The sequence below is a fragment of the Galeopterus variegatus genome, unplaced genomic scaffold (genome assembly GCF_000696425.1).
Source record: "Galeopterus variegatus unplaced genomic scaffold, G_variegatus-3.0.2 Scaffold546, whole genome shotgun sequence".
Classification (NCBI taxonomy): domain Eukaryota; kingdom Metazoa; phylum Chordata; class Mammalia; order Dermoptera; family Cynocephalidae; genus Galeopterus; species Galeopterus variegatus.
This window is the reverse complement of record NW_007726657.1, coordinates 194,753-213,423: the sequence shown is the minus strand read 5'-3', so window position 1 is coordinate 213,423 and position 18,671 is coordinate 194,753. Positions and strand designations below refer to the sequence as shown.

Below are 18,671 nucleotides of genomic sequence, written 5' to 3'. Positions count from 1 at the left end.
CATTTATCGGGGACCTACTATGTGCCAGACATTGTGCTGGACGCGTTTCGAGGTATTATTTTTCCGTGAAGAAAAAAATTGCTGAGTAGTTTGTTTCTGTGCAGATGCACTTAGAGACATCGAGTATTTTTCTCATTCCGGTTAAAACGCAGTGCTCTGCGTCGTGGTTAAGGTTTGGGGAGAGGCGGGAAAGGTGCGGAGACGACGGGCAGGGGGCGGTCCCTGCCTCGCTAGTCTCCACCTTTTATTTTGACCGGTCCGAGGGCGACAGGCTCGCACTAGGACCCAGGCGCCAGAGCGCCTCCGTCTGTCCTGTAGGTTCATTCAATCTCCCATCCACACAGACCCACAGCGAGACCGACACACACTCACATACACTCACACACAGAACCGCACGCAGCGAGGCTCGGGAAGTCAGGCCGGCTCCTCGCCCCAGCGTCTCCTCCGCTCCAGCCGGCCGGGTCTCCCTGGGGGCCCGGAGCTCGGCCGGGCCGCGCAGACGAGCTCGGCGGACCCCGGTTCCTTCATGGGCAAACGCGGGCGGCCGCGCAAGGAGGCGCGCTACGAGGGCGCGGGGCTGGTCCCCGCCGCGCCCCCGGCCGTGCCCCCGGCGCAGCCCGAGGAGCCCGCGGGGGCCAAGCCCAGGTGCCCCTTCTCGGACATTTTCAACACCAGCGAGAACTCGATGGAGAAGCACATCAACACTTTTCTGCAGAACGTGCAGATTCTGCTCGAGGCCGCCAGCTACCTGGAGCAGATCGAGAAAGAAAACAAAAGTAAGTTTGGGGGCCCTGGCTTCTCCTCGGCGCTCGGCTCTTTCTTTCTCGCCCACTCGGGCGACCCCTGTCGCCCGCTCGACCCGCTTCCCCCTCACCCCCGCATGCAGCCCTCGTCAGTCAAGCCGATGACACCGGAGAAAGGACATGCACGCACAAAGCTGCTAAAAATGTAACAAAGACAAGCGAGGCGGAGAGGGGGCCTGTCCGTGCGTCCGTCTGTCCGTCACCGGCGGCCTGGGAGGACAGCGCGGCCGGGGAGCGGGGGAGTGTTGTTGTTTGCTGACAACTGAGCCGAGAGCTCATCTCATCGAGGTCGCCGTTCTTCCTTTTTTTTCCCCCCCGGAGTCTTCTCAGGCAGACAAGTGTTGTTTTTCTGTCGCTCGTTCCTGGGTGGGGTGGGGATTAGAAGCCGAAAGTTGGAAACCTCAGGCAGAGCTCAGGGCTTCCTGAAAGGCAACAAGACACACTACAACAATAACCACCAGCACGCAGCTCTCCGCGGCGTGGGCTCGCTCGAGCTGCGTCCCTCCTTCCTGCCCACTTCGCTCTTGCCTTCCCTCTCGCAGCAGGACTGGGCCATCGCGTCTACGGATGCAGTCCCCCTGCACCCCCGCTGCCCTGGGATGCCACCGTCCCGTGCCCCCCACCCCCACCTGCACCCCCACCCCCGGCAGCTCGCCCTGGACCCGCCGTCCTGCGCCCGGGAAACTTGGCTAAAGGGAAACTTTGGGATCTCGCAGAAACAATAGTTGGGGAAGAAGGTGTGGGCTGCTGTGTGCGTTTTCTTTATTTTCCGGGAGACGGCTCCCGAGTGAGCGCGCAGGGGGAGGAAGGCAGACGCCTTCCAGGCCGATTTCTACTGTACCCCCAACCTGCAGCTTCAGGTGGAGAGCGATACGGGGGTGGGGGTGGGGGGCTGGGAACCCCTCCCCGGCCTGTCCTCCTTTTTGTATTTGTCTGTTTCATGTTTCGCCCCTGCCAGCCGGGTCCCCCAGCCCTCCCCAGGCAGTCGGCTCTGCGCCCTATCGGGGGCACGCGCGTGCGGCGTCTCCAGCACCGTCCTCAGAATAATAGCTGTGAGGAGGAGGAAGGGGCCGAGGCAGATAGACAGACAGACAGAAGGAAACCGGGAGGTTTAATCTGTCCGAACAAGTAGGAAGATCAATGGGGGGAGGGGGGTAGAGAGAAAGGTCCGATTGCAACGTGTCAGATCTTGCACCCTCCCCCCACAACACAACAACAACCCTCAAACACGAAAACACCTTTGCTGACCTACACCCCAGGCCTCTAGGGTTAAAGTAACCGTGTGTTGGCAGCGCAATTGTGCAGACGCTGTGGGGCCCAAACAAGGGTTTGTGTTGGGAGGTCGGCGGTGCGTTCTTTTCTTTCTCTTCTCGCCTGTTTTCTCAGAGTGCCTGGGATGCAAGAGAGGCTCGTCTCAGGCTGTGTAGCCGAATCGCTTTGCGATTGTTCATGCGGGGGGCCAAGGGTGTGTGTACATTCGTCTGGAGGGTAGTTTCTGAAAAGCCAGAGCTGGTGGGGATCTGGGTGAAGACGTGGTTTTGTTTGGTGTGTTTGCTTTTGTTGCAGGGGGGAGGGGCGCAATTTCTTTAGTTACCCCCCCGCCCCCAGGGTCCCTGGTTCTCCGGAGTCTGTCAAGTGGCGGCGGCTCTGAGTGGGGTTGCACCCAAAGAGGGCACCTTGGCAATGTGTGGCGAACCTGATTTGCCCCCCCACTTTCCCCAGCGAGTGTATTAAGGAGGCGGTCGGAGCTTCCTCGGCGTCCCGCCCCCACTCCCTCCCGCAAACAATCGGAGACCTACCCCCCCCCCGGCCGCCGCCACCTCCTTGTTTACCCCGCGCCGGGGCTCCGGCGTGGCCATCAGTCACGTAAGCAGAGAGCCTGGCGCGCCGGGCCGGGCTGCCCCGCGCGGGGCGGGCCCGCGGCCGGGGAGAGGGGATCTAGAGGCTGGTGGAGCTGAGGGGCTTCCTCCAGGCCCCTCTCCCGAGGCGTCCGCGCTGCAAACCCGCCAGCCCCCGAGAGGGGCTCGGGAACCTTCGCGCCCCAGTCAAAGTCAACTTCGCGTGCGTCATCAGCCCCTAGGCTCTGCAGCCCCCCTCCTCCGGCCAGCTCCCCGCGGGAGTATTTTTAGCTCTCTCGCCTCTTTTCGCCGCTGCTGTTTGGCTCTAAATGACGTGATGCCAGCGGCCCCCAGATTTCCCCGAGAGCGTGGGGCGCTGCGCTGTGCTCGGCTCGGCTTCAGGGACCCCGCTCCAGGCCCTAGCCCCGTGCCCAACAGCTCCCGCAGGCGAGGGTGATCTCCAGAAAACTCTGTGCGACCATCCGCCGGGCCCTCTATTATACCCCTGCAAACCGGAGCGGCCCAGTGGGGCCACCTTATCCTCATCCTCCACCCCCCGCACCCCGCCGAGGCGGGCCCTCCATCTGCCTGGCTTCTATTGGGGGCGCTTCTTCGCGCGGGCGGCGCTCGCCGTTGTTTTCTGCTCGCTGCACACAATGCCCGCGCGTCACGGCGGTCCGCGTGTGCACAGCAATAACGCGAGTCGGGGGGCGGGTCGTGCGTGCGCCGGGCTCGGGCACTGCGGGTCGCTCCGCGCGCGCGGGGCTTGTTTTGCTCCAGAGCTCTGCTTTCCGAAACGCTTACATCATTCAGTCGTTGGGGGAGGGACAGGGATCTGGGCGTTCCGATAGGATTCCAGCATTTCCCAGGTCCCTGGTTTTTGGAAGGAAGCAAGAAGCCTAGCTTTTTAATTATGATGATGATAGGGGAGGGGGCTCAGGTTTTGTTTTGTTGTGCAAGTCTTTTTTTTTTTTTTTTTTTTTAGGTCACTACTGCAAAGGGCATTGCTGTCCGGCTCAGGTGCACAACCTCCCCGCCTTCATTTCAGCGAATTCCCTTGTAATCACTTGATCTCGGTTTCTCCGCCTCCTCCTCCTCCCCCTCCCAGCTAGAGACACATGGTTTCCACATGGAGACAAACTTCTTTCCTCCGACTGGACTTGACCTAGCTGCGTCGTTCAGCCAATCAACAGCTTCAGCCTCTTCTGACGTCATGCGTTACTGAGGCCGGAGGCTGGGGGGTGGAGCCGGGATGCCAGCCAGGAAATGTCTGGGAGCTGTAGTGCGGCCAGCTGGTCCAGTCTCTTCTTAAAGGGACGCTTTTCTCCCAGGAGATGTGTGCTGGGCCTCGATTCTCCATGTCGGGTTCTGTGAGAGCTTCCTGAGATGCACCGATAGACCCTAGTCACCAGTTCCGTTTTTACTGTTGTTTGCAAAGTACTTGGCAGGAGCGTGCCTTATTTTCCATTGCAGCCAGAACTGCTTTTCATTGCTTCGCTGAGGTTTCTGTGCTAGGAGTGTTCACCAAGTTATGGCCACAGTGCTGAATTATTTCCAGTACATCGGGTGAGTTTTCTTGGAGGACGGGTTCAAATTAAGTCACCCAGTGTTGACCACCTGCTGTGTGCAAGGCAGAGGATTCCTTAGTAAATACAGGTACATTCTCCCAAAATTCCTCTGTTGTGGATCCCTGCGAATCTCAAATTGAAGGTCTCCAGAAATATTAATCATGAAGTCCTCACAAATTCAGAAATTATATGTAAATAACCTCTGATGTCATCACCTAACATGCATTTAGAGTCCAGTGGAGGGGTGGCAATTAAGGACTGACTAATAATTAGAAAAAATATTTACTCCCTGTTCTGGGAAAGGTTAAAACTAAAAGGGAGAAGGACATTCACAAAGGGATGTTATGTGCGTAAACTGGTTGGCTGGTACGTGGAAGAAGCTATAAAGGGCAGGTAAGGTCTGGAGGAGAGAAATGAGCCTCCCGGTGTATGGGGAAGGTGGCTTTGGAGGCAGCAGTTAAGACAGGGAAGAATGATTAGATGGGAATAGAAAGCCCAGGGTTGCTCCCTGGAATGGATTACCTGGGTTTGAGGGTGCGGTGCTTTCCTAGAGGAATGGGCAGGCCAAGAAGAAGCCTCTTCCTCCTGGTGGAGGAAGCTGCTGTTGTCTGGTGTCATTTGGCCACACCCTGCCTTCCTGACTTAATCTCTTCTGCCCCATCATGAAACCTCTGCTCCTGTCCAGCAGGTCCACAAGCAAGCAGTCATGCCTCCATGCTCGACTCAGACTCTTACCTCTTTCTAGAACACCCTTGTTCTCGTACTCCCCTGGGCTTCTCTGTATCCTACCCTCCCTTTAAGACTTAGAACAGTTCCTGCCTCCTCCAGGAAGCCTCCCTGGCTGTTTCAGCCCACTTGGCTCTATTTCTTAAGTTAGAGTAGTTGAGAGAATGAAAGTTTTGCAGTCTCATGGAGCAGAGCCCAAATTTCTATTCCACTGCTTATTGGCTATGTGACCTTGGACACAAATTACTTAGCCTCTCTGAGGTTCCATTTCTTTTTGGTAAAATGGGGATAATAATAGCACCACCTTCACATCAATGCTGAGTGACTAAATGAGGCACTGCATTTGAACATTCAAAGTATATGAAGTATAATAGGTGCTCAATAAATAGTTACTTCTCTGAGCTTTGATAATCAGTACCATGCCATTCTATACTTGCTTCCTGTGTGTTAGCTTATCTTCCTAGGGAGGTTATTAGCATATTAAGGGAAAATATCATCTACAGCATTTCAGTATATGTCACTCATTGCATATAGCATGCCACTGGGCATATAGTAGATGCTTAATATTAATTTCTTGATTAGTTAGACTTGTCATTTACTGGCTATAGTAGGGTGATCGGGTTTGGAGGCCGGGGGACACATGACAGACTTTCTGAAGACTTGAAGAAGAGTTGGAAATACAGATGCTCCTTGACTTACAATGGGGCTATGTCCTGATAAAACCCTTGTAAATTGAAAATATTGTAAGTCAAAAGTGCATTTCATACACCTAACCTACCTGGCTTAGCCTAGCCTAGTCTATCTTACAGGTGCTCAGAACACTTACATTAGCCTATGGTTGGGCAAAATCATCTAGAACAAGCCTATTTTATAATAAAGTATTGAATGTCTTGTGTAATTTATTGAAAGTGAAAAACAGAATGGCTGTATGGGTCCTCTAAGTATGGTTTCTACTGAATGCATATTGCTTTTGCACCATTGTAAAGTCAAAAAATCATAAGTCGAACTGTCTTAAGTCGGGGACTGTCTGTACAGTTGGGGACCCTCTATACTGATCTCTGACTGCCCCTGGGCAGTAAGACCAGGGCCTGCAAGAAGATGATAGGTCAGGCCTGGAGAGCTGAAACTGTATCCTGTCGACAGCTGTGACCTGAGAATGAATAAGTTACTGGATTACTAGGGGACTAGGGTGATTTTTGCTAAAATAGAGGGCTTTGATGGCGACTAATGTTCAAGCAGGTCACATTTCTGCGTGGGAACCATCTTCTGATGAATTCATTCATTCCACAGATATGTATTGAGCATATACTATGGGCAATTGCTTTTTTCTGAAAACTCTGTGGATTGATTTATGGTGGGGATGGAGTGGGTGCTTGTTTTTAGTGAAGTTAAGAGCATTTTTAAATCAGAACCTATTTTATCAGCATCCTATATTCCCCAGATTTAACTCCCCCCGCCCCTCGGTTTTGAATATGATCTCTGCCCAGTGGTAAATGTCAGAAGTAGACTTTTGAGGATATCATTGTGACTTTCAGAGTCCTAGAGCTCCTAGGGACTGGGTACCCTGGGAATGGGATCCAAAGAAAGGGCCTTAGGAAGTTAGAGAAGCTGGATTGAGCCATTCCTGGTTTGGGAGAAAAAAGCAGGTCCCATCAGGTACCAAGGCAAAACAGCAGCTGCTTACTCATCAGCTGTCTCTGATCAAAACACTCTCCTTTGACATACCCAGAAATGGAGATTTTCATCTGGTGATGGCTGGGCAAAAGTCTAGAGGTGAAACTGAGAGAAATGAAGAGGGTGCCAGCATGCAGTAGCAGCAACTAATTGCAACACTGCCTACCATTTATTGAGCACTGACTATATACCAAGTATGGGGCTAAATATGCATTATCTCCTTTGATCTTCACAACAACCCTATTATGTATGCAGTTTTATTACCCCCATTTTACTGAGAAGCAAGGATACTGGGTAACTTGCCCAAAGGTCACATGGGTAGTAAGTGGCAGGGCTGAGTTTTGAACCTAAGCCTCTGATTCCAGAGCCTGCTCTCTTAACCATACACGTGTACTCGTTTTACAGCCAAGGAATGAAGTCCAGAGAGGTGAAATGACTTGCTCAAGGTCACCCAGCAGCCTGAAGCAGGGCTGGTATTTGAAACACTTTGCTGATTGTCCAAGGTTTTCCTGCACACACCTTGCTTAGAAAAGGCTTAGAAATGAGTCTGGAGACAGAATAGCCAACCAGAGTGGTTTTTTTTGTTGTTTTTCAGAGTTGTTCAACTCTCCTGGCCCTAACTCAAGTTTAGGGTTCCTAGGAAACACCACCCCCCTCCTGCTGCCTTTCCCAAGTCTGTCCTCTGGGCATATTAGAGGACTTGGGGCTGTTGCTATGGTACTGGGGCCAACAGCAGGTTCATCAAAAGCAGGGTCTTTTGCCTTTTAAAAAAGAGCCTGGCCCTGCAGAAATGAAGTGGCTACAGAGATTTGCATCAGTCATTGTGGCTTGTTCTGTTTCAGATCCCCCCTGCCTCTCCACCCCTCCCCCTCCTCCCTACCACCACCACTTTCTATAAATACAGTTGGATAAATATTGATTTAAACTGGGTTTCTGGAGAAGAAGCACATGCTTGCCCTGGCTTGGTCTTCACTTAGATACCACCAGTATGTCAGGCCTAACACACTTAACCCCGATAGCTCTGGCTTCTAAATGACCCGTATTGGGGAGGTGACTTGTGTGATTTTGCAGCTTTTGAGTTAAAAGAAAAAAAAAAAAAAGGGAGAGAAAGAAAAGGAAGTAAAAAAGCAACAACCCAGCAAGAAATGGGCATCTAGTAGAACGAAGAAAGCAATTTTCAGGAGGCAGAGAAATGGGGGAGGTTTACGGTAGTTTGGCCTTCAGAACTGTTCTCTCGCCTTCCCATCCTTTCTTCCTCTCCAAGGAGGCAGGTGGTAAAACAGCTTTAGGGCCAGAAGGAGCCCCAGAGGTAATCTGAGCATCCATCATCCTTAGTATACAGACGTGGAGGCTGAGGCCCAGAGAGGGACAGTGGCTTGCCCAAGATGACCCAGCAGAGGTCCTTCTCGGCTTTGTTCCCTCCTGCCTGATATGAGAATAGGTCCAGGCAGAGCCCCAAACTGGGCTTTTGTTTTACAGGTCAGGTGCTCATAAAGTCAGCAATTCTCAAACCTGGTTTACTGATCCCTGGGTGTGCCCGGTTATTGCAAAGATCATTGCAACATTCTCAGTAGTCTTTCAAAATGAAGCTAATTTGAATTTGCCGTACTTAGAAAAATATTTTCTTTTACATTTGGGGTGTGGATGGGGGAGGATCCAGAAAGTGGTGACAGTGATGAGATGGCCACCCCAAGCCTTAACTGAGGAGGAACTCAATTCTTCCCACAGCAGGCCTCCTTCTGGGGGTAGAGGGTTGAGCTCCAGGCTCACACTGGGGAGACATGTTGAGAGAGAGACAGAGACACTGAGACTTAAGTTTTCCAGGGACAGACACCTGCTCTCTGGCTCTTCTGCTAAACTTAAGGGAAGCAATTGTCTCTGATATCATTGTCCTTGAGTGGCCTGGCCAGAGGTGTTAAGGCTGTCAACAGCTGACTTGATCTCTCTGGCCAAAAATAATGGGCATTTGCTACCATCATCCCAAGCTGCAGTCACCTTCTTTGCTTCCTTATCTTGGCAGAATGTTTACTAGGCCTCTTGCTTGTGAAACATATGTAATATATGTAAACAGAATCCCTTTTAAAAATATTTAGACTAGAGAAACTCTTTTGAAAAGACCCTTGCGGCAACTACTTTGGTAAGATGTGGAATTATGTTACATGCCAGTAATTCTTCCTAAATTTGTTCTGTGAGTTTGTTCATTCATTTATTCATTAAACTGGTATTTAAGGAGCACATATTTGCTTTATGTCAGGCACTGTGCTAAGTCCTGCAGTATAGTCCCTGCCTTCATGAAGTATATAGTCTATTGCAATGCCAGGTTTTGGAAATGCAGTTGCCTTCAAGTGAACCCCAACAATGTGGGACGGCATTTAACTTGGGCTTTGTATCTTTGTTTCCGGCCATCATTAGAGACAGAATACAAATTTATCCTGGGTTTCCAAAAGGAGTAGTTCCTTTCCTCCCTGCATCCCCCGTCCTCATGTTTAAAATCTTTTGTTTTTGTGTTTCTCCTTTCTAAAAGTAATTCCTATAGATCTTACGGGCTTTGTATCTTTGTTTCCGGCCATCATTAGAGACAGAATACAAATTTATCCTGGGTTTCTAAAAGGAGTAGTTCCTTTCCTCCCTGCCTCCCCCGTCCTCATGTTTAAAATCTTTTGTTTTTGTGTTTCTCCTTTCTAAAAGTAATTTCTATAGATCTTACTTTTTTTTTAACTGCCTGAGCTTAGGAAACCAAGTATCATGTAAGCAACCTTGTAAATAAACACATTCCACTCTCAGTTCTTTCAGACAGGGGCCGTCTGCTCTTGGAGAATTGTCCACACCAGCGTTCCTGCCAAGCCCACTCTCCCATACAACATGCCCTTGGCCAAGTACCTGTAATATCCAACTCCAGGGTTCTGCTAAGGAACTTTAAACACAGCAAAATTAGAAAGATAAACACACTGTCCTGAGAGACAGGGAGACTAGGAAATTCAAATTAAAACCAATAAATGGGGATTTGGATTACCTGCTATTTGAAATATCTTACTCTGTATGGTTATTCTTATTAGCAAGGATACCTGAATAAAGATGATTTGGGACAAGGTAGGCTGTTGTATTAAAATGGAGGGCATGCCCAGGGCTGCTGTGTTTCTGGCCATGACAAATGGTCTTTGTTTTTATTTCTACAGGGGCCCAGAAGTCCCTGATAGCATCCCTGTGTTAGCTCCCTCTTACCTCCACCACAGCCTTACCATCCCTACCATATTTCTTGGCTGCCAAGACTCTTGAGTGCTTTGCATACAACTTTCTTTCATTCTTTTCACCAGCTATAAAATTTAGCTCACTTCAGCAGATAATTTCTAAAACCTGCCGGGAGCCCAACATGTATGGTCTCCAGTTCCAGTTCTATATTCCAATTCAAATGATAGACAAATAGAAACCAATAAACAATTCTTGTCTATCTCCTGGGAGTCTGATAACCTTTCCCCAAGAGGGCTGCTGACAAGTAACGATGTCTCTCTGTTTTCCAAAGAAATAATGATAATGGCCCCTTTTACTGAGCATTTACTATGTGCCAGCACAGTGCTAAGTCCTTTATGTTAAATCCTCACAAACATCCAATGGGCAGGTGCTATAATTATCCTCATTGTATAGATAAGGAAAACCTTAGCCTTAGTAAGGCTGACTAACTTTCCCAAGGTCACTTGCTAACAAATAGTGGAGCTATTTTTTCAAACCCAGGTTTTTCTTTCTTCCTAGAGAGACCTTAGGGCTATGGGAGAAGCCTCAGGGAGCAAGAAATTAGCAAGAGGCAAGAAATGGATCTGGAATGTTTGAAGTCCAGGCTGAGGGTCCCCATGGGGATGCCTCCCTGGAGTGACTTCCTTTTCTCTGCACTCATCCTAGGGAAGGGAGAGGGCAGCCAACTCCTTCCAGGACTCTTTAGGCATTGACACTGAAGCCAGATAGGCCCTTTTCTCTGGAGGGTAATGGCCTAGGGTGTTGCAGTTTGCAGGTGCAGTACCACTTGCCCAGCACCCCCTGGGAACTCACCCAACCAGTAGGGCTCCTGTGGCTCTGCATCCTGGGGTGTCAGGGATGTGAGTCCACACCCTGTCAGGCAGTACAGGGCTTCCTGAAGGCGCCCCAGCTTGTAGGGCAACTGGGCTGTCCTGTGCTTGGAGCCAGGGGCTTCTGCTAGACAAGCCAGAGGAGAGAGGCAAATGTGAGCTGCAGAGATGAGTTTTAGGTCCTGGCTGTCACCAGCACAATGTGGGCCAACTGGTTCCAGTCAAATGACATAGGCCCAACCTCTTCCTTTCCCTGATTGAGATCTAGGAAACAAGAGTGATCTTAAATATAATTGGATTCATATCCCTCAATTGTTTAAAGCCCTCCAATAGTTTCTTTCCTGTCTGACTTAGAATAAGATCCAAACTCCTTGCCACGGCCTTCACCCTTGCCATTTAGAGGGAGTGTGGCTCGAGGATGGGCAGGCTTTGCACCCCTGGGAGCTTGTCAGAAATGAGACTTCCAGGCCCCACTCCCCAGACCTGCTGAATTAGAATTTGCATTAACCATGATTCACAGGTGAACTGTGTGCTCCTTAAAGTTTGAGATGATATCCTAGACAGCCTTTGTGATCTTCCCTAATCCCTCTCACCCACCTAAAGCTACCCCCACTTTATCATTTATCCCTTATCCTACTTATCACAATTTACAATTATTTTACTTGCTTATTATCAGTCTGTTGGGCTAGAATATAAGCACCTTGAAGACAGGGACCATACGTAGTTTTGTTCATTATTCTATCTTCAGCATCTAGTGCCCAGCACATAATAGATGCTTAAGGAATATTTCTTGAATGAATGATGATTTTTCTGTCTTTAACCTTCTGACCTAGTGTTTCTCAACAATGGAGCTATTGGTGGGACAATTCTTCTTGTCCAGATTAGTCTGGAATACTGCAGGATTTAATATCCTTGGTTCCCACTCATTAAAGCCACTGGAATTCTCCAGTCATTGTGACACTCAAAAGACACTCCTACACATTCCCAAAGCTTCCTAAAGGGATGGGATTGCCCTTAGTTGAGACCATTGCCCTAACCAATTTCGTTTGACCTTGCCTGATTGAATACAATGTGATGTATGCTGTGGGATCCAAGAGTCAGAAAATTCAGGTTTGAATTTGTTCACTGCCTGTGTGACCTTGGGCAAATCACTTAACCTTTCTGAGCCTCATCTGTAAAACAGGAATCTCAGAGGTGTGCTGAGGATTAAATGAACTAACTGTAGGAGCAGCACCGTGTGCATAGTTGGCTCTAGTTATGTGGCACCTAGTAGGAAATGGATGCATATTGTTCTAGGATCTCTGGAGAATCCCTGCATTCTAGAATCACTTTCTAGAATTCAGAATACTAGAGCTGGAAGAGGTGGTAAGATCATCCATATCTTTGGACAGGCAAGAGCCTGGTGTTTTTATTATAAACGCTGCACCTGAGGCTGAGAGAACTCAGACACAAGGCAGCAGAGTCTGAATGTGTGATATAGTGTTCAGGGCCTGGCTGGGCCTAAAAGTGACATCCGTAAATTTCTGCTGCTTGGAAGGGGGTGGCTATGCCAAGTGGAGGGGGCAGGGTGACTCTAGGCCAGCTTCTGGCCGGGAAGGGAGGGTTACCCTGGGCTGTTCCAAGAATGTGGGACATCCTCTTAGGGGCAGGAGAAGGCCTCTGGTGGTATTTTTTTTTTTTTCCTTTTAGGCTTTAAAATCAAATTGTATCTAACTTCAAAAGAACAGATCATTGCAATACCAAACCTGATGAATGCAACAACAACAAAAAATTATAGTTTATTTTTACTTTTGAATATAGATGCAAAAATTCTAAACAAAATATTAACTCATGAAGTTGAGCAGTTCTTCAAAAGAATAACACCAAGGCTGACCAGGGTATGTGCCAGATAAGGCTGAAAGTCAAGAAATTTACCACCATAAATGATTACAACCACAAATTAGAAGAAAATAATATGTGACTACAGCAACAAATGATGAAAAGGCATTTGAAAAGAAGTACTGGAAAGGCATTCCTAATGAAGAAAACTACTTCAGTACAACAAAGATCGTTTTCCTGTGGTGGTCTTTTAATTAAAGTGGTGTAGTGAGGTTGGGCCCAGGGCTTTTGGCCATCACCAACAGAGAAGGAGTTGATTCTGAAGGCAACCTTTCCTTAGGGAAGAATGAACCTTGAACAGAAAAAAAGCATTGGGATCCTTTTGGAATGTAACTTGATCTTGATATTCAAAGGGTTGGGGCCCCACAGATGAAAAAGATCAGAAAACTTACTCCACTTTAGCTTTTTCTCTTTAAACATGAATCAACCAGAAAAAGAATTATGGAGATGAGAAGTGAGCATGGGACTGAAAGCCTGAGTTCTAACCCTGGCTCCATCAAACTGATAAACAACTGTGTGGCCTTGGGCAAGTTACCACACCTCTCTGAGTTTTAGTTTTCTTAACTGAAAAATGGAGACTGGATTGAGAAGTAAGCTTAATAGTACAGACTTCTATGTCATAAACCATGAAATGTCATTTGGGAGAACATTCATTTGGCATGGCCCTTGCAAAATCCTCCTGAGAACTTTTATCACTTGCACCACAGTATCCCCCTAAGGTGGGGTGCTCTAGAGTAAGCGAGCCACTTAGATGGCATATTAATTGAGTCCTGCAATGCAGATTTCATCTCGGATCCAAGTTCATGCAAAGAAGGAAAAAGACATATTCAAGAGATTAACACATCTATTATAATCACCGAAATAGGCTGCTGTAATAAGGGCCGTTTAATAAAATGTAAGAAGCCCATCACTAAGAGAGAAGAGATGGGTCAGGATGGAAGTCAAGTGCAGCTGTTTGAGCCTTAGCCAGTGGTCTGATCTCACCAGAAAAACTGGGGTTAAAACACAACAAACTTCCAGATTCAGCGATCTCAGATTAACACTGCCTCCCCCTGCCGTTGCTCCCACTCCATGTCCTTTCTTTTCCTTTCTCCCCAGTCTGGCTCCTGGGTCGCTTGGTGCGTATCCGTGTGATTGGGTTGTCAGCCGGCAGCCCTGGCGACTGGAGCCCTGGGAGGCGGCAGCTACCTCTCGGGTTTAGCATTACGTCATCCCTTCTAGACCCAAATTTATCTCGGCTGCACACAGACCCAATGCTCTGAGCCGCCGCTGTCTTAAGGAGCGCTTACGCATGAAGTTAGGCAAGGCTGACTCACTAGGCAGAGGGAGAGGTTTTCTGCCGCTGTTCACGTTTCTGGGCTCTGGGGGAAGAGCAGGGAGGAGGCTGTGGTCATTTGGGGGTGGGGGATAGAAAGATGTATACCTCTTATGGTTCTCATTTAGGAGCTTGGAGCTCACCCTCCTGTGTCCCCAGCTTTATTTGAAAACCCCCATCCTTAAAGATAATTGCAGAAAACAGTGCCCTACCCTGTGAGCATTTTGCAGTTCCAAGAAGTTCTTCTAAATACAAGGAGTCATCAACACAGTGACTATGGACTTGTAACTTAACTTCATTAAGTTCCCCTCTTTCTGTCTCTCCTGTCTGCAGAAAAGATGAAAGACACCAGCCTCACTGTTCATGGATCTGCAGTGAATCACTTGGAAATTTTTGCTTAGTAAACTGTGCTGGAAAAAGACCCCTAAAAATTGAGAGCTTTGCTTGCTTCCTTCAGAAGGCAGATTGTCCCCATCAAGGCTCTGAATGTTATAGGCCTGGGGGATGCTGGGGGACTTTTTCCATTTTCAAATGAGACTCTCCCAAGAGAGATCCTTTAGGGAGATGACAGAACCAGAGACTGTAAGATTCCAGGTTCTTTTGTCAGTAGACTTTGGAAGCCTTGCTTTCCTGTTTTCCCATCTGCATTTGTAGTTCATCTGAGTAAAAGAAAGGCCATGGCTGCCTCTGGGTTCCTTCAGGTTGAGACTGGTGCTGAGACCTGGGTTGGGTAGCATCACCCTCCTAAGGACAGAGCCATAAGCTTTGTGCTATGGGAGGCTGCTGTGGTTTGAATGTCCCCCCAAGCTCATGTTGTCTGTCATCACCTTTATCTCTCCTCTTCTTTAACATACGCAGGTGGCTTTTTGGTGACTCTCACTCTACTTTCCACCTCCTCGTTGGCCTCTTGGCCATGGCTGTACAAGAAAGGCTGGTTAATTCATGGGGAAGACAACTGTGAAAGGCCAGGCATGGGCCCCAAACATCTATCTAACCTCGTCTTACTAACCTGCTATGGCTCTATGACCTATGGAATTAAACCAATCTTGAATTCATGTATATTTTCAGTTTGTACTACTTTTCTTGATTGCATGTCACATGGATTTACCTCCCAGTGAGTAATACTTTTATTTGTCATAAAACAGCATCTTTTTTTTTTTTTCCTTTTTGTCTTTTTTCGTGACCAGTAACGGGATCGCGACCCTCAGTGTCGCACCCGCACCGCGACCGGCAACAGGATCGCAACACTTGGTGTCGCGCCCGCACCGCGCTCAACCAGTGAGCGGACCGGTCTCTATATGGGATCCAAACCCTCGGCGGGAGCGCCGCTGCACGCCACCGGGCCGGCCCATAAAACAGCATCTTTTAAGTTCCCAGGGTAGCCCTTGGCAACTGGGGATTGAAAGCTCAAAGGGGTTCTACAAATAGTGGAAACTAACTTTCAACCTAATAATTTCTACCCTCAACTAACAGATGTTCTGAGTGAATTGTATTTTCTTTTAAACAATTCTGTCCCCCCCACCCCACACATCCCTTGTTGGGTAAAAGGTGTTTGTTACCAATATCCAATGGGAAAGCCCAGATCTGAAACAACCTAGCCAGCAGCTGAAAAAGCATAGTCCCTTTTTCAAAGCCTTTAAAAAAATAAAAGAAAAGAAAAGAAAGAAAAAATTCTCCTGTGGCTTGTGAACACCTCTCATTTTGGGTCTCCCTGCATTTGATAGAACATCTATTTGGTTCTTAAATGAGGTGTCAAGTGCAATATTTAAAAGGGCTGGCAGAATTTTGCAGCTTGTGACCTCACTCTAGATCTTGCTCACTTTGTAAGAAAAAAAAAAAAAAAAGGTACAAGGGAGAGGGTGTTAAAATGCAGCATGAAGCCCATTTTTGAGAGGGTAAGATTTCCATCCCAAGATGGTATTATTCTGCAGTAACCAATGGAATGACCACAAGGAAGGGGAAATTCTCCCCTTACTAGGAGCTTCCTGTTATTTTGGATGTCCACCAGCGGGTTAAAATAATCAGGGTGGGAAAAAGTTATGGATATGTTTACACAGTTCCCAGCTTACTCTTGTCTTTCCTTTCCTTAGATCAGTTGTTCTTAACTGGGGAGGAGGGGGGCATTTTGTGTCTCAGGAGACATTTGGCAGTGTCTGGAAGCCTTTTTGGTTGTCACACCTGAGGGGTGGCAGCGTGCTACTGGCATCTAGTGGGAAGAGAGGCCAGGGATGCTCCTAAACCTCCTACAATGCACAGAACAGAACCTCTACTCCAGTGAGGAATAATCCTGCCCCAAACATCAGTAATGCCAAGGTTGAGAAACCCTGGGCTAGACTTTGTGGACTCGTTAGATGGAGGACTTGGAAAGAATGGCATTGAGAACAGCCAGTGGCAGTCTTTTAATGTGAGCTCTGCTCTCTTTAGCCACTGCTTTCAGTTACCTCGCTACAGAAGAGAGCACAAGAGGAAACAATTACCATCACAGCTTCCATTTATTGAGTGCCTAGTATATACTGAGTACTGGAATTATTTTATTCAATCTTCGTAATAAGCCCTACTGAATATTCACTCCTAGAGAGCAGGGTCCATGTTTGTTCCTCTCATTACTGTATGCATTAACTCTAGTAGAGTGCCTGTCACATGGAAGACTCTCAACGTCTTGGATAAATGGAGTAATTATATCCATTGTATACATGAGGAAAATGAGGACTGAAGAGTACCCATGCTAGTGTTAGTAGCAGAGTCAGGATTTGAACTGAACCCTCTGTAATTCCAGCACCAAATCACTTACCCACTGAATTACATTCTTCCCTTGCAGCACCAGAGAGGTTTTTCTAGCGTCTAAAAGCACTAGTGAGGGAGTGAGGGAGGAGACAGTGTAAAAAGATAAGATTAAAAAAAAAACCCAAAACCTATTTGTCTGTATGGAAGCTGAGGTGGAAGAAGGGCCTCATGGCAGCCCTCTCTAGCTCTGATGAAATGCTCTCTTGTTTTTGAACAGAGATTTTGGCTTTTCAAGTGTTTTTGTGTGTGCTGTCCGTGCAGGTGTGTTACTCCTCATTTTGCACATGAGGAAATTGAGGGACAGAAGTTACATGAGAAAGTAGTAGTATTGGACTGGAATATGGCATTTAGGGTAATGAACGTTCCAGCCCCTGGGCATCCGCAGGGAGGCGCTGAGAAATGAGCCTCTCAAGGCGTACACTCACGGCTCGCTCAAATCCTTCCCTTCCAGCAGCGTAGCCCCAGAAACTTCTTAGTCTTTCTACCCTGGAGAGAGAAGCCCAGCGGGACTACATTTCCCAAAGGCCATCGCGGAATCCTGCAGCGCGCAGGCGCACTGAGGCGGCGTGCCTACTACGACTCCCGGCGTGCAGTGGGTGGGGGCGGGACTCTACTGCCCAGGCGTCAGAGAAAGGGGCGGGAGGGGGCGGNTTACGTCATCCCTTCTAGACCCAAATTTATCTCGGCTGCACACAGACCCAATGCTCTGAGCCGCCGCTGTCTTAAGGAGCGCTTACGCATGAAGTTAGGCAAGGCTGACTCACTAGGCAGAGGGAGAGGCTTTCTGCCCCTGTTCACGTTTCTGGGCTCTGGGGGAAGAGCAGGGAGGAGGCTGTGGTCATTTGGGGGTGGGGGATAGAAAGATGTATACCTCTTATGGTTCTCATTTAGGAGCTTGGAGCTCACCCTCCTGTGTCCCCAGCTTTGATTATTTGAAAACCCCCATCCTTAAAGATAATTGCAGAAAACAGTGCCCTACCCTGTGAGCATTTTGCAGTTCCAAGAAGTTCTTCTAAATACAAGGAGTCATCAACACAGTGACTATGGACTTGTAACTTAACTTCATTAAGTTCCCCTCTTTCTGTCTCTCCTGTCTGCAGAAAAGATGAAAGACACCAGCCTCACTGTTCATGGATCTGCAGTGAATCACTTGGAAATTTTTGCTTAGTAAACTGTGCTGGAAAAGGACCCCTAAAAATTGAGAGCTTTGCTTGCTTCCTTCAGAAGGCAGATTGTCCCCATAAAGGCTCTGAATGTTATAGGCCTGGGGGATGCTGGGGGACTTTTTCCATTTTCAAATGAGACTCTCCCAAGAGAGATCCTTTAGGGAGATGACAGAACCAGAGACTGTAAGATTCCAGGTTCTTTTGTCAGTAGACTTTGGAAGCCTTGCTTTCCTGTTTTCCCATCTGCATTTGTAGTTCATCTGAGTAAAAGAAAGGCCATGGCTGCCTCTGGGTTCCTTCAGGTTGAGACTGGTGCTGAGACCTGGGTTGGGTAGCATCACCCTCCTAAGGACAGAGCCATAAGCTTTGTGCTATGGGAGGCTGCTGTGGTTTGAATGTCCCCCCAAGCTCATGTTGTCTGTCATCACCTTTATCTCTCCTCTTCTTTAACATATGCAGGTGGCTTTTTGGTGACTCTCACTCTACTTTCCACCTCCTCGTTGGCCTCTTGGCCATGGCTGTACAAGAAAGGCTGGTTAATTCATGGGGAAGACAACTGTGAAAGGCCAGGCATGGGCCCCAAACATCTATCTAACCTCGTCTTACTAACCTGCTATGGCTCTATGACCTATGGAATTAAACCAATCTTGAATTCATGTATATTTTCAGTTTGTACTACTTTTCTTGATTGCATGTCACATGGATTTACCTCCCAGTGAGTAATACTTTTATTTGTCATAAAACAGCATCTTTTTTTTTTTTTCCTTTTTGTCTTTTTTCGTGACCGGTAACGGGATCGCGCCCCTCAGTGTCGCACCCGCCCATCTAATGTCAGCATTATTGCCATCCTGGGTGTTGCGC

At 48.2% G+C, this 18,671-nt stretch overlaps 1 protein-coding gene and 1 long non-coding RNA gene across 3 annotated transcripts in view; one reads left to right on the top strand and one right to left on the bottom strand.

The window, feature by feature from the left end:
* Positions 1–470, bottom strand: part of LOC103588290 — a 2,311-nt gene extending 1,841 nt beyond the window's left edge. Inside the window, exon 1 of the long non-coding RNA XR_550299.1 lies at positions 383–470. This is a non-coding gene — a long non-coding RNA (uncharacterized LOC103588290). The remainder of the gene's footprint in view (positions 1–382) is intronic.
* MXI1 (MAX interactor 1, dimerization protein) overlaps positions 1–18,671 on the top strand; it is an 85,980-nt gene that overhangs the window by 1,295 nt on the left and 66,014 nt on the right. Inside the window, exon 1 of one of the 2 annotated variants that reach the window (XM_008569939.1) lies at positions 341–776. The exons of the other annotated variant lie outside the window; for it this stretch is intronic. Coding sequence (XP_008568161.1) covers positions 527–776 — 250 coding nt within the window. The 5' untranslated portion in view covers positions 341–526. Of the gene's footprint in view, positions 1–340; positions 777–18,671 lie in introns of those variants that run through there. 2 annotated transcript variants of the gene reach the window in all.